Below are 14,156 nucleotides of genomic sequence, written 5' to 3'. Positions count from 1 at the left end.
GGAATCATTAAGAACACAAATCTGCTGTTGCCCTCCATGTGTTAGGAGACAAACTGTGCTTGTGATACTATTTTATTTTATTTTTTTTTTTAAGTAGCCATTAGCTGTATTTTTATGATGTCAAAATATCTAGAAGCAACACTGTTCTGTCTCGCAGGCTCTGCTGATGAAGCTGTAGGTATTTCAGCATCTCGGATAGCCAGGGGGTTTTTAGGGCCGCTCCTGTGCGGATCACCGTCCAGTGGCAATTTCATCGGCCCAAGGTGAATAAATTTTCTCCCCTTCCCTCCCTCCTGCTGCAGATGCGCTCGGTCATTCTGAGGGGAAGGGATGCCCTCCCACGTCTGTCTGCCGCTCACCCGCGCATCAGCCGCCAGCATCGCCCCTTTTAAGAGGGAGCAGAAGCGCTCGGCAGGATGGGGAGAGGGGGAGGGCTGCTAAAAATACCGCCCTATGCTAGGGGAGCGGCAGGGAGCGCGCACGGGTGCGCAGGGAGCGCGCCGCAGTGTGCGGCCGCAGGGATGCTCGTCCCGCTCCTGGGCTCCGCGGGCTCCGGCTGGCTGCTGCTGGGTGAGTGCTCCCCAAACCCCGCCCGGCAGTTGGGATTTGTTCCCCACTCCGCATCCCGCTCCGTGTTTCCCGGCTCCTTTTCCCCGCAGAGGGCCGGGACCGCGCACGGGGCCGGCGGCGGGGAGATGCCGGCCCGGCCCTTCCAGAACGACCTCTGGGCCTGTTGTCCCGCTCCCCCCTCTCCCTCCTTGCCCCAGTGTAAAGGGAATTTCAAATGCTTTGAAGGGAAAAGGCAGGCGGGAGCATTCCCGGCAGAGATGGGCAGGCGATATCCCGCTGCACGCGTGCGGTTCGAGCGCCGGCACAATGAGATGCTGCTGCAGCGCGACAGAGCAAGCTCGGCTCAAAGTGCATTATATAATTTCTCTGAAACCATCTTGCCTGTTTGTTCAGTTGGCCCATCTTTGACAGATTCGTAAGGGCGCTTTAATTGTAGTGGGTATGTTAAATAGGGCAGTGCGCTTGGATATGTGTGTGTGCTCGGGCATTAGCGCTGTTGGGCAGGTGGTGATTGAATCCTATTGTTTCGTGGGCAGGCGGTAACGATTTATAGCGTGTCTGGGCTAGAAAACTATTGCAAGTCCGAAATAGGAGGTTCCCTGTAAGGTATTAAAAGATTCAGCTTGAAATGATCTGCTGCAGTGATTCTAAAGAGAGTACTTTGAATCTGTGTGAAGTGTCTTTTCCAAGGAAAGGTAACATTCAATGTATGTGCTGTTTCCACCTTTATCCAACAGCTTTCCTCTAGGGAGGTAGACTTCCAAGAGAAAGAAGTAAAAAGGGGGAAATTATTTTAAAAGACAGCATCTTTGCATCACTAGGTAAATATTCTGGAGGGGAGTGCCAACATATCATAATTACTTACGTTCATATCTACTTGCTATTTTTTATTACGAAAAGGTATGTTTCACACTGAAAAAAAGGAGTGCTTAATACCACTGGCCTGAATTTTGTCCTGGTGGCTCCCGTTAATGACAATGGCCTTACAGCTGCTTATAACAGCAGCTTGGATCAGTTGCTTTGGAACTGTAGCAAAATTCATGCGGTGCAAATATGGCCCAGAGGGAATTATATGGGTGAATCAGAAAGCAGGATTTGGCTCAGAGGCTGCAGGCAAATGTTTGTTACAGTATTTTGGGCCCTGAGGCCCCAGGGGCTGCTCTGAGCAATGTTACTGGATGCACCAAGCTTGTTTATGACAACGGGAGGAGAACTGGGCCCGCTGGGAATGGGTCTCCTGTACAAACTCCTGCTCTCGGGCTTCCATGTCCACCCTGCGGTATTGATCCCTGTGCCTCCCACCTCGATGTTTACTCTGCTATGTCCAAACACGTCCCCTTTGCACATCCCACTATCCCAAAGCATGTGTCCATTCAGACGCAGCTCTGACTCGTGGTCTCCTTTAATGTTGTGCTCTTTATGTTTTTAGTGTGGAGGTGACTTTAGCCTAACATTTTGATCTTCAGAGTAGGTGCCCTTGGAAGATGGGTGTGCTGTTATTGCCTCTTGCAGCAACCAAGATGTACATCAATGCAGGTCAGCTGTGGGAGAGGGACCCACGTTATTTCCTAATGTGCAGACTTGGATGGTCCAATGGATGCACAGAGCGGTACAGTAAAATAAAACAAACCAACCTAGCAACAGGTTACCACAGGGATTTGCACATTGGGCTTGTTTGGTTGAAGCAGAACGAGGTTACAGCTTACCCCTTGCTCCTCTCCCCGTGAGGAAAAGTAAGAAATCCCAGTAATTCCTCTGCTCATCTCCTCCCCCCTCATTTCATGCAACTGCAACCCCGAGCTGCTCGCCCGCCCTGTCAGTCCTGTCTCATAGTGAGGAAGAAGAGGGTTTGCTCTCCTGATTCCTGTAGGCACCTGTGCCCATGCATGGAGGCACAAGAAGCTAACTGCCATCGTGGTGCCTTTTTGCCCCCACCAGCACCAGCACGTCTCCAAGTACTCTCCAGCACATGTTTGCAGAGGAAACAGGAGGTTCCTCTGGTGTTGCAAGAGGCTTCTATAGTCCCATATCTAAACTTCACTGTGGTGCTGTGACACAGGAGTCCTTGCTGATGCCCTGAAATTCAGGTCTCTGGATAAGAAATTCTAATATTTCCTGCTGTGCTTTGTGTATGAAACAGAGCAGATGCCCAAGGCTGCTCAGACCAGCCCATGGAGTGCTGGCTGCTGCACAAGAGGCAAAGCCTGTGTTCTTTGATGAGGTATATTTAGTTGCTTTTATTCTCCATCCCTCTATTACAGCTCCATTTGAACAGTTGCTAGATACCATCAAAAGGAAAGAAATAAATGTATTTCAAGTTCCTTGTTTGCTTGCAGGGACAGGCAGCACATAGCATTTTTTTCTCTGCTGCTCTGGCCTAGACATTTATTTGATTCTTGTCTCCACACTACTATGGATATTACAAATATATTCAGGTAATGAAAAGAGGAGTAAAGCTTTAAAGGCAGATGGTAAACTGAATTAACTGAATACCCACAGAAACAGGAATGCTGACTTGGGAGCAAGCCAGAAACAAAGAAATGCAACGTTACATCAGTAATGGTATAATTGCAATTGTTTCGACGTCACCACATACTGCAGAGCATCATCAAATTTAAACCTTTCCTTGTTATAACATTTCTAAATAAAAGCTTCTTGAGAGAAATATCAGCATCTTCCTTCTTGATCACTGCAGAGTTGCAACCAGCACCTGAATATCTTGTGGGTAACTAGAAGCAAGTCTGAAGCGATGTTAGGTAATGTGAGAGATACACAGGCATCCAGGGCAGCTCTTTTCCCATGCCTTTTTTCTTAATTTTCCTAGATTATTTCTTTATACAGACCCAAACAAAAATATTTACTTAATCACCTTCCTTCTGATCAGAAAGGAACAGGAAAGAACAACATCTATTAATAGTTTTTTGTTTTATTATTTTTAAGTGCTCTGCATGTGTTCTTTGGTGATGGATCAATACAAATAATGAGTTTCTTCCATCACTGCTATTTATGTCTCTACTATGTGAAGCCAAAGCCCTGCAGGTCTTTGGCACTGAGGTCTCATCTGTCCCTGCTGCCATCCCTGCAGTGCTCCATCCCTGCAGCACTCCAGCCTTATCCCCTCTGGAGAAGGCACCTGTGCCCGAACTGCTTCGGCCTCTCTCCTCCTCTTCCTCTGAACAGGAGAACTTACAGTGTTTGTGAACCCAGATACCCTCCTACCCTGGAAAGCAGTCAAACACAGTGGAGTAAGGTGTACCAGAGATCACGTGGCTTTAAAATATGGATAAATATACTTGAAATATACATGTAAAATCTGTGAAACCCAGCAGGAGAGCTCACGTTCCTTTCTGTGCATTCTTGTAGTTTGCCGTGGGCCATGCCAGGCTCTACAGGGCTTTTCTTTCCAGACGTGCTGATTCAGAGTCTTTGCAAATCCTTTTTTGGAGACTCCAAGGAACTCACCATTGATACTGTACACCACGATACAGGTAAATGTTTTGCTGGGCTTGGATTGATTGCTATAGTGTGCTATCAGTGCTTATTGATGACAAGTTATTTACTGTGTCAAATCCTCCTTGCACCATAAACATTGTCACGGAGGCTTCAAGGTGACCTGCGGTCAACAGGGTGGCTGGCGAGGCCGAGGGAGGGAAGGGACTGGAAAAGGAAGGCTTTGCCTGATTTTGCTTCTTCCTTATACTCTGTATATAGATAAAATTATAAACATTTAACCTTTGTGCTGGAGACTGCCCTACGGAAAACTTGGTGGCTGGTGATGAGAAAGGGTAAGATGCTGAGCAGTGTAGGTACAATGTATAACAGATGCTTTGGAAAAATACAGTTAAAAATGCAGCCCCTGCTTGGCATTGGCTGAGTTCAGGGCAGACTCTGGCAAGACCCTGCAGTGATTCTTCCGCAAAACCCAAGTGCTGCACTTGCTGTCCCAGCAGCTCCCCTTTCAGGTGCATAAGGGTATATACCACTATCAAAAATGTGGAAAGAAGATAAATCCAACCACCTTGTCCGAGACATTTTCATTTGTGCCACAGGAAGAAAGTGTCACTTGTCAAAAAAAATCAGTGGAAATCACCATCTCATTAGGAAACTCCCAATTAAGGGAGAAAAAGTCTTTATATTTAGACCTGTGCACTATGGTGTTGCAATACCACAGCTCACATTTCCATTTGCTCAACCATGTGGCTGCTGTGGTGTAGATACAATCTCAGAAACACCACATGTAAAGTACAGTGAACAGTTTCCACTTGATTGCTGTAAAATAATGCTGCAAAATCAGTGTTGGATGGTCAGCCTCAGTGAGGTCAATGGGCTCCAGAGACAACTGAGTTTTGTTACGTGGTTTTGCTCACTAGGTCAAATGTGTCACTTTGCACAGGGAGCAGTGACTCCTGTTCAATGGGAATGCTGCAAGTGTGATCAGATACCAGGTGATTCAGAAAAATAACAACTCCAGAGAAGGGTCTTTTACCCTCTGTTGCCTGTGGCAGAGGTGGTGACCTGTATAACCCACCTTCTAGTGGCCAAACTCCAAGACAGTCTTCACCGCTCTGGCTGCTGAGGGTGGTGGTGATGGTAGGAAGGAGGCACCAGTCCCACCCCTGGGAGCAGACAGGTGGATGCTCCATCTGCACACCTGGGGTTGTGCTTTGAGCACAGATGAAGAACAAGAGGCTTCAAGGCTGTCAGCCTGATCATAGTCATCACAAAGCCTTTACGCCTGAGATGAACCTTTGGGTCCAGAGCACAAGTGCCAGGGTGGCAGGGACCTGCCGTGAGGCGCCACCTCAGCTGGTCCTTCCACAGAAGTGTGACCCTCCCTGCTGAGAACACACTTCCACTTTGGAAAGTTGTTCTAGAAACTTTACTCCAAAATCTTCCAAGTGTCAGCTCAGATTTGCTTATGAGTAATCTAGATCCTGCTTGTTTGGATGCCAGCGTGATGTCGCAGCCATTTGTTTTCCCCTGATGTTTCCTTCCCAACCCACAGCCCAGCCTCCTCACTGAGACTGTTGTCCACGTGGCAGCTCTGTCCCATTCCTCTGAGTCCCTTCTTCAGCCTGGCAACTTTTGCCTTTGGAAAGGATGGGTTTCTCCTGCTGTGGAGAGTGCAGGTTTGGTGCAGCAAACACCACGGCTCTCTTTGGGCCATCGCTTGGTCTCTCGTTGGATGGAAAGCTGCCCAGCCTTCCTTTCCTGGGCTAGACAAGTTCGTGGCTGATAAAAAAAGGAGCTGACTGTCCCTTCTCCCACCAGCTGTTGAGAAATTGAGGCTGAGTTACCCTGGGCACAAGGCAGAGCAGCCCCTGAGCTGCTAATGGGACCTGGGGACAGCTGGGGGACTCAGAATCAGCCACCTTGGGAAGGACATACAAGTCCCTGTGCAGGGTGAGGGTCAGAGCCGCACTCCCACCTCCAGAGCAACATGCAGCTCCTTTCCCAGACCTACCAGATCCCTAAAAGCAGCTCAATGCGCATTAATGTCATTGCATTGATCGCTGGGGTGTCCCAGTCACTGCTAGATGGCACCAGCTGAGAGCTGCAGCCAGGGAAAGCACCCAGGTGTTTGCTAAGCTGGGATTAATTTTCCTTTTTTCCTCCAAGGGTGAGCATGAGCTGGTCAGTACAGGAACCATCACTGAAATTGCTAAGCTGATTTAACTTACTTTTTCAAAAGAAAAAAAAAAAAATGTATTATCTAGAAAAAGAACAAATAATTCTGCTCTTGATGCAGATGAATTGGAAGTGATCTAAACCAAACTTGCACTGAAATTACAAAAGATGTGAATGATGCAGATTTAAATGTCTTTTCCGCAGAGAACAGAATTTAGGTATAACAAGTGGAAAGACCGTTATTTAGAGCTGGTTTCAAGATTCTTTCCAATGGTGGAAAAAAAAGACAAATATATTAGTAGCCTTTTTGAAATGTTAAATATATTTTACTTTGTATCATAGAATCACAGAATATTTTGGATTGGAAGGGCCCTTCACAGCTCCCCCAGTGCCACCCCTGCCATGAGCAGGGACATCTTCACCAGCTCAGGTTGCTCAGAGCCCCGTCCAGCCTGGGCTGGGTCATCCACCACCTCTCTGGGCAACTGTTTGCTTTTAGGTAAAACAGTTCTCTGTAACTCCAAATGACCTAAATCAGGATTATTTTTTCTTTCACTAAATATTCAAATAAAATTCTTTGAGCACCCCAGCTGGGAGCACCCTGTGAGGACCGTCTTTGCAAAAGGTTCCCCTAGTCCTACCAGCATCATAATGGAAGAACAAGTCTTGATGGGGAGCGGCTGAGGGACCTGGGGGGCTCAGCCTGGAGAACAGGAGCTGAGGGGAGACCTCCTGATCTCTGAACTGCCTGAAAGGAGCTTGGAGCATGGAGGGCATTGGTCTCTTCTCCCAAGGAACAAGTGATAGGACAAGACGAAATGGCCTCAAGTTGCACCAAAGAAGGTTCAGATTGGATGTTATGAAAAATTTATTCCCAGAAAGAGCTGTCGGGCATTGGAACAGTGGTGGAGTCACCATCCGTGGAGGGGTTTAAAAGATGCAGAGACGAGATCCTTAGGGACATGGTTTAGTATTAGAGTTAGGTTATGGTTGGACTTGATGGTCTTGAGGATCTCTTCCAACCAAAACAATTCTATGATTCTACGTTGAACCTGCTAGAATAAGTTTTTTCCCACCGGGCTGTGGCTGCCGAGTCCCCTTGTTGCACCCCACGCATTCCTCTGTCTGAGCCAGACGGTGTTTTGGGGACACCACAGTGCCCCCTTCTCTTTTCCCTCCCCCGGAATGCCCGAGTCCTGGTTTTATTTTGCCTGAAAAGGGTTTGTGGTTTATTGGGTTTTTTTGTGCCGGCTGCCGCTCCCAGGGCAGGCAAATCCCGGCAGCTGAGAGGCTGCCCAGGGTGGTGTGATGCTCTGACCTGCCAACAACAATCCAGGGCTGTGTTTCCTTTCGGAAAAGGCATTTGCATTTCTTCTGTTCACTTGATTTGCTTAAATACATTTGAAAGGGCAAAAGCTCTGCGTCATTGAGACTGAAGAATGGGGCTGTCTGAGGGCCTCCCCCCACCTTAACCCTTGGAAACCTTGCTCCAGTGTCGTAGACACGGCTTAAAATATCCAGAAAGGGGGATTTAAAGGCTGACTTTGCAGCAGGGGAGGGGACGGGGGTTGGAGAAGGCGAAAAGCCTGACGGCAAGGAGGCACCTCTGAACTGGAAATTCGCTTGTGGGCTGCTGTAGAGAGATTCGGGGAGAGTTTACAAAATCCAGCATGGACATGCCATCATGAGGACTTGAAAATCTCTCTGAGAACAGGAGAGCAAAAGCAAGTTACAGTAGTGTCAGGCACAGAAATGCACTGCATGCTGCAGGGTGGGAAATCAGGAAGTGCAACTAACCAGAAACAAAAATACAAATAACCTAATTGCTGCTAAAGTTAACAAAATTTTAAAACATAAATAAAACCAAACTAAAGCCACAGGAAATGACCTTCAACATAAAGCAAATGTTTAAAAACATGCAAACAATGTAACCACTTGTTATCAGTGTGAGAATAAAAGATTCTAGTTAAGTACTTAACTTTGTGTGTTTAAGAACATCTCAAATCAGAGCCTAACCACAGATTTCTCAAAAAACCCTCTGTGAGATGATGCTGATCCCCCTTTTTCCCCCATTTTGTGGCGCAGTGGCAGGCCCTCGCTGCTGGGGGTACCGGCACTGGATGGGGGCTGTGGCCGGTGGGTACCAGCCCTGCTGATGTCCCAGGATGGAGAAGGGACCCCTTGGACCAGGACAGGATATGGCCCCTGTACCTCACCGTGTGCTGCACCTAGCTGCAAAACGGAGACTGTACTTCTGGGTGCCTGGAAGCTGTTTTGAGGATGACAGCTGGGAAGAGATGCATAAGCAAAAAATCATCACTGTGGGTTTACTTTTGTTCCTTTGCCGTCCATTGGTACCCCTGCAGTGTAAGGAAATGGAAGGCTAGAGGGAGAGGAGGCAGAAACACATGTCTGGCAGCCTCAGCTTCTGATTATTGAGACTCTGGGTGATGAGACTCCATGGAGTGACCGAAGCCCAGGAGCTCACGGGCTGGCTCTGGGCCCAGGGTAGTTTCCTGGTGGTACAGCCTCGGTTAGCTGCTTTGATGGCTCTGCATCCTCCTGGCTGTAAGCTTCACTCTAAAATTCAACCTTAATCTGTTCTTCTCATTAATTTTGATGAAGCATAAAAAGGTCTGAACTTTCCTGAACCAATTGTTTTACTGAAGCCCTCCACATGGCTGAGGGCACATCACCCGCTGTCACCTCCACAGAGGTAGTCAGGAGCATCCCTTACCAAGAGGTGCTTGAAAGAAGACTTCTTCTAAATAAATACAGCACAGTAACTTGTTTTTAATCAAGTGTTTTGTTAAAATCAGTATTCCCACATCCCCTAGCACTCCGTCACCAACACAACTGTGTTGTATCCAAGGGCTACAGACATCCAAGGGCTCAGCCAGCCTGGGGTTGCTCACACACCTGACATATTTTCTGACTACAAAGTCTCTGTCAAACTGTGGCTCATAAGGAACAAAGGGCCAGGAATCTGAACTGCTGAATAGTGTTGATGTCCCCTTAAGCCAGCACTGTGATGCTCATTTACACCTGCAAACCATTTAGGCCACTACTCCCTGTCTTACCCTGGCAATTTTATGAATTAAGCCTGATTAGGGAACACCCACATCTGAGCCAAATGAGTGATGTTTGACGAGCTTGCCTGAAATCTCATTAAATATCTGTCCCACTTCATTCACGAGTGCTATGTTCTCTGAACATTCTCTGTTACACACTCAAGTGCATAATATAACAAGTACGATTTAGGGCAGATCAGACAGGAACTTTATTAATTATTATAATGGTTTAAGAGTGTTCAGGCAGCATCTCCTCCTCTGGTCCTCTCTGCCAAGTGATTGTGGAGATTCAGCCTTTATATGAAAAAAAGGAAAATAAAAATAAATAAAAGGAAAAGAAAAATAAAAAAAGAGGTGAGGAAATCACTAATTCCAGTGTTAACAAAGCCAGGTATTACCCCTGGGAGGAATGGGCTCCTCAAGTGCTTTGCTAACTGCCACAACTTAAAGAAAGAATCAGTAAATAAGGTGGAGATATGAAATGAGGGCTCCTGGGGGGCTCCCCGCCCCGGGTTATCTCTGCTCACACCTGGGGAGCTGGGAGCAATCAGAAACTGTTTGCTTTCAGTGGTAAGGAATGTTCTTTTAGTTAGGTTCATTGTCCTAGCCAAACCTCTCAGACCTTAAATGTTAATAATTTTGCCACCACAAATGAATTGAAAGGTTTCTGTTTTGTTATCAGTGTAAACTAACAAAACCTACTTTTGGCTCAGATGCCAGACTTTTTCTTTGGTTTTAATATATGTAACAATGTAAGGATGAAGTTGGCAATAGTTGTTCTCTTGCTATTTTACTGATTCAGATCAATTTACATTTATTCTGCTCAAGCTATGAAGTTTCTAATTTAGCAGACTAGGACTGGCAGGGCAGACTTTCTCAGTGTCAGAAATTTCATTTTATGATTACTTTTCCCCAAGGTAAAAAAAAAAATCTGTCTTTAATTTTAAACTTAACATTTGCAATTTTACACCCAAAAGCCTTGCCTCGACTCTTTTAGGAACCGTAAAACGCAGTATGACAAATAGATGTGTCAAACTGATGCAATATTCAGCAGAAGGGGGAGTTTCGCCCATCTGCAAGAAGCCGAACAAGGCTCCCACCGCCGGGAGCTGGAGCCTCCAGTGCCTCAAGGGTTACACCGGGGCACTGCCGCGCTAATACAGCCTAAGCTGATATTAGCCGAGCTTAACTTCTTTCAGCAGTTTGCAGATGGGAAGGGGGTGGGACGTCCTGGAGTCAGCAGTTCTGCAGCAAGTACATGCACGGCAGCTCCGGTGGCCTGAGACCAGCCATGAGCTGATGTGTACGAGGGCAGAGGAGGGTTTCTCTGCGGCGGGTAAGTCTGTGGCTATTTTTTATTATTATCATTATTATTGAAGTGCGGGTGAGGAGCGTAGGTGGCTCTGGGCAGGACCCCGGGGGCTTTGTCCAGCACCAGGATGGCTGCTGGCCCTGCAGCACTTGGGCTTTGGGATACTGAGGGAAGCAAAACACACCAAAAAAATGGGTGTGGGGGACACCTCGGTGCAGAGAGGGACCCCATGGGCTCTGTTGTTGTGGGAAAAGGTGATCTCGGCTGCGTTTCTTGGTGTTGCAATGTGGGGCAAGCCAGTCGGCGTGGCTGGCAGGATGGGGATGAAACACCAGCACCAGAAAGAGTTTGTGGCTTTTGCAGTTTCCTGTTGTTTCACGTGCTTCTAACAGCCTTAGAGGGGGGGAAAAAGCTCCAGCTTGGCTCTGGCTGGAGATGCCAGCGCTGAAGGTGGCTGGTCCTGTGTAGTCGGGGGAGCCCCCGGAACAGTGGCGGCTGCCGCTTCCAGCCCTGGGGCTCCAGGACTCTCCGGCAACTCTGTGGGTTCTGCCTGCACGCTGGCCAAGGTCACTTGGATACAGAGATGGGTTGGACGTTAGGATGAAATTGGTTACAATGAGGGTGGTAAAATAAAGGTTGTTCAGAGAGGTGGTGGATGCCCCATCCCTGGAGACATCCCAGGCTGGGCTGGACGGGGCTCTGAGCCACCTGAGCTGGTGAAGATGTCCCTGATCATGGCACTGGGGGATCTTGGAAGGTCCTTTCCAATCCAAACTATTCTGCAACTCTGTTCTTTGAAAGGTGGTTTCTGGGGGTGCTGTGGGAGGGCTCTGCCAATTTAGGCTTTGTTCCTCAAAACATCAGGGCTTGTTTGCAACAGCAGGGTCTCCCCAGAGGCTGGCAAACTTGTTTAATTGTGGTTGAAACCCCAGTGGGTTTTTAGGCTTTCTGTATATCAAGTTTCAACCACCCAGACTTCAAGGCAGGTACTTTGTGACAGACGTTGTCTGTGGGACCTCCAAATACCAGTGACTGACGTGTGCCTTTGCCAAAGCTATACAGTGGTGGCCGGTCGCAAGTGTTAAACGCACTATATGGTCTGGTTCCTAACCAAGCACTTGTGGATTCACACTGCCTTCAAGCACATAACCGTGTGTGTGCCCCATCCATGTGGGAAGAGCCTGCTGTGTGTGGGGTGCAAACGCTGCTAGGGGTACTCTGGAGTGAGGCACAGAGCATGGAAACCTTATCAGGAGCCATGGACCACCTGCTCAGGACATCATGTGGTTTCTTTTTTGCCATGTTGTATTAATGTGTGCCTGTATCTGGTGTGTTCTGTCATTGGGTGTGATGGGGACAGGTTGGGATAGGGGTTGGGGATGTAAGAGGATGCTTTCAGGGGTTTCAGAGAGGCTCCTGGAGGGTCCCTGCTTGTTCCTGGAGGAGTCCAGCATGGCAGGTCAGGCATGGCCACCAGGTACACCTGCCAAGGTGGATGTGGGCATCTGCGGGGCCTCCTTGGAAAATCTCCTGCACCAACCACACGTGATTATTTGCTGTTGAGCAACACAGTGAGAGCAGTCCCTAAAGCAACGGCCATTTCTGCAGTGATCAGTCTGTTTTTTTCACATGCAAGAGAGAAACATAAAGTTATGTTCCTTTAAAAGCACAGTGATTTTCTCTCACACACAGAGAATATGCAAAGATTATTTTGAGAAGCTCTGGTTGTTTGTGGGCACCGTGTTTAGGTGACGACTGCAGGCTGCTGGCATGGGGCCCCTGCTGCCTGCGCCTCTGCCTTCCAAGGACGGAGTTGCTTCCCTTCAGGTCTTTTGGCACGTGATGTGCTTCCTTAACCCTTATTTCCTTGTCCCTTATTGCACTGCAAGGCTGCCAAATAAAGCCCTGAGCTTGTCAAAGCCACTCTCAGCTGCTGGTTTGTTTGGGGATGAAGCGTGGGCCTGATTCAGACAGTCACGTTATGTGTGCATGGGTCTGGAGAAAACCTTGCTCTCCCCAGGCTGTGCTTACTCCTTCAGGGTCCCCTTGCTCCTTCCTATCTGTGTGGACAGGGTCCTTCAGAAAAGCACTACAACTTACAGGGCACTTGATTGGTAATTAACCTGGTCTAATTATAGACAGCTTACTGTGAGTGAGGGATACAACTGTATTATATTTAGATCATGACACTACTGTTACTTTTTTTTTTTTTTTAATCTCCCATTTTCAGTCTCATTTTCTAGTCTCAGATTCCACTGTGACAGTCATAATGCCATCTTCATGGGCACACATTTGACACACAAGTGGCAGAGGACATTTTCGTCTGCTTGTTTGTTCGTATGGCTCTGCTTTTACCGTGGTGGCAGGCCAGAAAGTTTTGGAGCTCTTCAAGCTGTAATATTGACTTAAAGAGAATTGCTCTTTATAATAGGGGTGGCACTTAGCTATTATACGGTATAAGCTAGCGGGTCTACTTCTTCTGCAGTGGCTGATGAGATCTGTGGTGTGACGCTGCGTGGGCAGCATCCTGCAGACAGCAAGGGGCCTGATTTCCAGGATCCCCATGGTTGGAGGCAATGCCAGCTGCAATTTGGCCTGCTTAGCCCTCCTGCAAATACTTTGTACACAACTGTTGATATTACAGAAGGCAAGATGAAACTGAAATTTGACCAAGTAAGAGTTTCGGTCCAATCTGAGCTTTTGGTGAAACAATGCAGCCTAATACATGACTGGGAGGTGGTGTACAAAATGTTGCTGTTCTTTGCTATCCTCTGCAAGACTAGCTCTGAGTATGCTGCTGCGTTGCCTCTTAAGCATTATGGGAAGTCTCCTGTTATAAGCTAGTTTAGGTTCCTGCGTCACTTTGGATGATGCATTCCCAGGGCTGCTGTACTCGCATACAAACCAATGGCCGTGCAGGATGCTCGGAGTGTTATTCAGAAACCACTTTATTCTGGTACTGCTGCCAAAAGAAACAGTAGCAACAAACCCACAAAGGTTTGCAGCTGGATCAGTGCCCCTGGGCTGCTTCTGCACAAATATTTGTGCTGGCACCCAGGAAAGGCAGGAGGCAGGCAGTAAGGCTCCTCGCACTGGTGGGACTTGCTGTGCCATCCAGCTGTTTCCAGCACATAGAGGGGATCCCAGGTGAGCTGTGGTCTCTCTGGGCAGGATGGCAGGTGCACGTGTTGGGTTAGGGGCCCCATGCCAGCTCCATGGCGGCTCCCACCGGCCAGGACCAGGTGAATCTCAGGGTGACTCCTGTCACGAGTCCCTGTGACCATGTGCTACAGTTACAGGGTTAAGCAGAGCCACCACTGCAGCTGCCAAGGTCTCCAGCTGCCCTCCCTGTGTGCCTGCTTCTGGCTCCATCATGGCACTGGTGCTTGTGATGCCATATAGAATCATTGGAAGAGACCACCAAGATCGAGTCCAACCGTAACCTAACTCTAGCACTTAGCCATGTCCCTAAGAACCTCACCTCCACATATTTTTAAATCCCTCCAGGGATGGTGACTCCACCACTGCTCTGGGCAGCCTATTTCAATGCCTGACAATCTCTTCCAGGAATAAAT

The 14,156-nt window shown here is 48.0% G+C and overlaps 1 protein-coding gene across 8 annotated transcripts in view; it reads left to right on the top strand.

Moving 5' to 3' along the window:
• Positions 1–413: 413 nt before the first annotated feature.
• The window catches only part of ACSL6 (acyl-CoA synthetase long chain family member 6), a 57,128-nt gene continuing 43,385 nt past the window's right edge, over positions 414–14,156 (top strand). For 4 of the 8 annotated variants that reach the window (XM_021289098.2, XM_021289096.2, XM_021289097.2 and 1 more), the window contains exon 1: positions 414–570. In XM_021289098.2, coding sequence (XP_021144773.2) covers positions 417–570 — 154 coding nt within the window. In that variant the 5' untranslated portion in view covers positions 414–416. Of the gene's footprint in view, positions 571–10,353; positions 10,606–14,156 lie in introns of those variants that run through there. The other 4 variants (XM_065030009.1, XM_065030007.1, XM_021289095.2 and 1 more) reach the window with 2 other exon arrangements.

This window comes from Columba livia, chromosome 14 (genome assembly GCF_036013475.1).
Source record: "Columba livia isolate bColLiv1 breed racing homer chromosome 14, bColLiv1.pat.W.v2, whole genome shotgun sequence".
Lineage (NCBI taxonomy): Eukaryota > Metazoa > Chordata > Aves > Columbiformes > Columbidae > Columba > Columba livia.
This window is presented reverse-complemented; position numbering and strand designations above follow the sequence as displayed.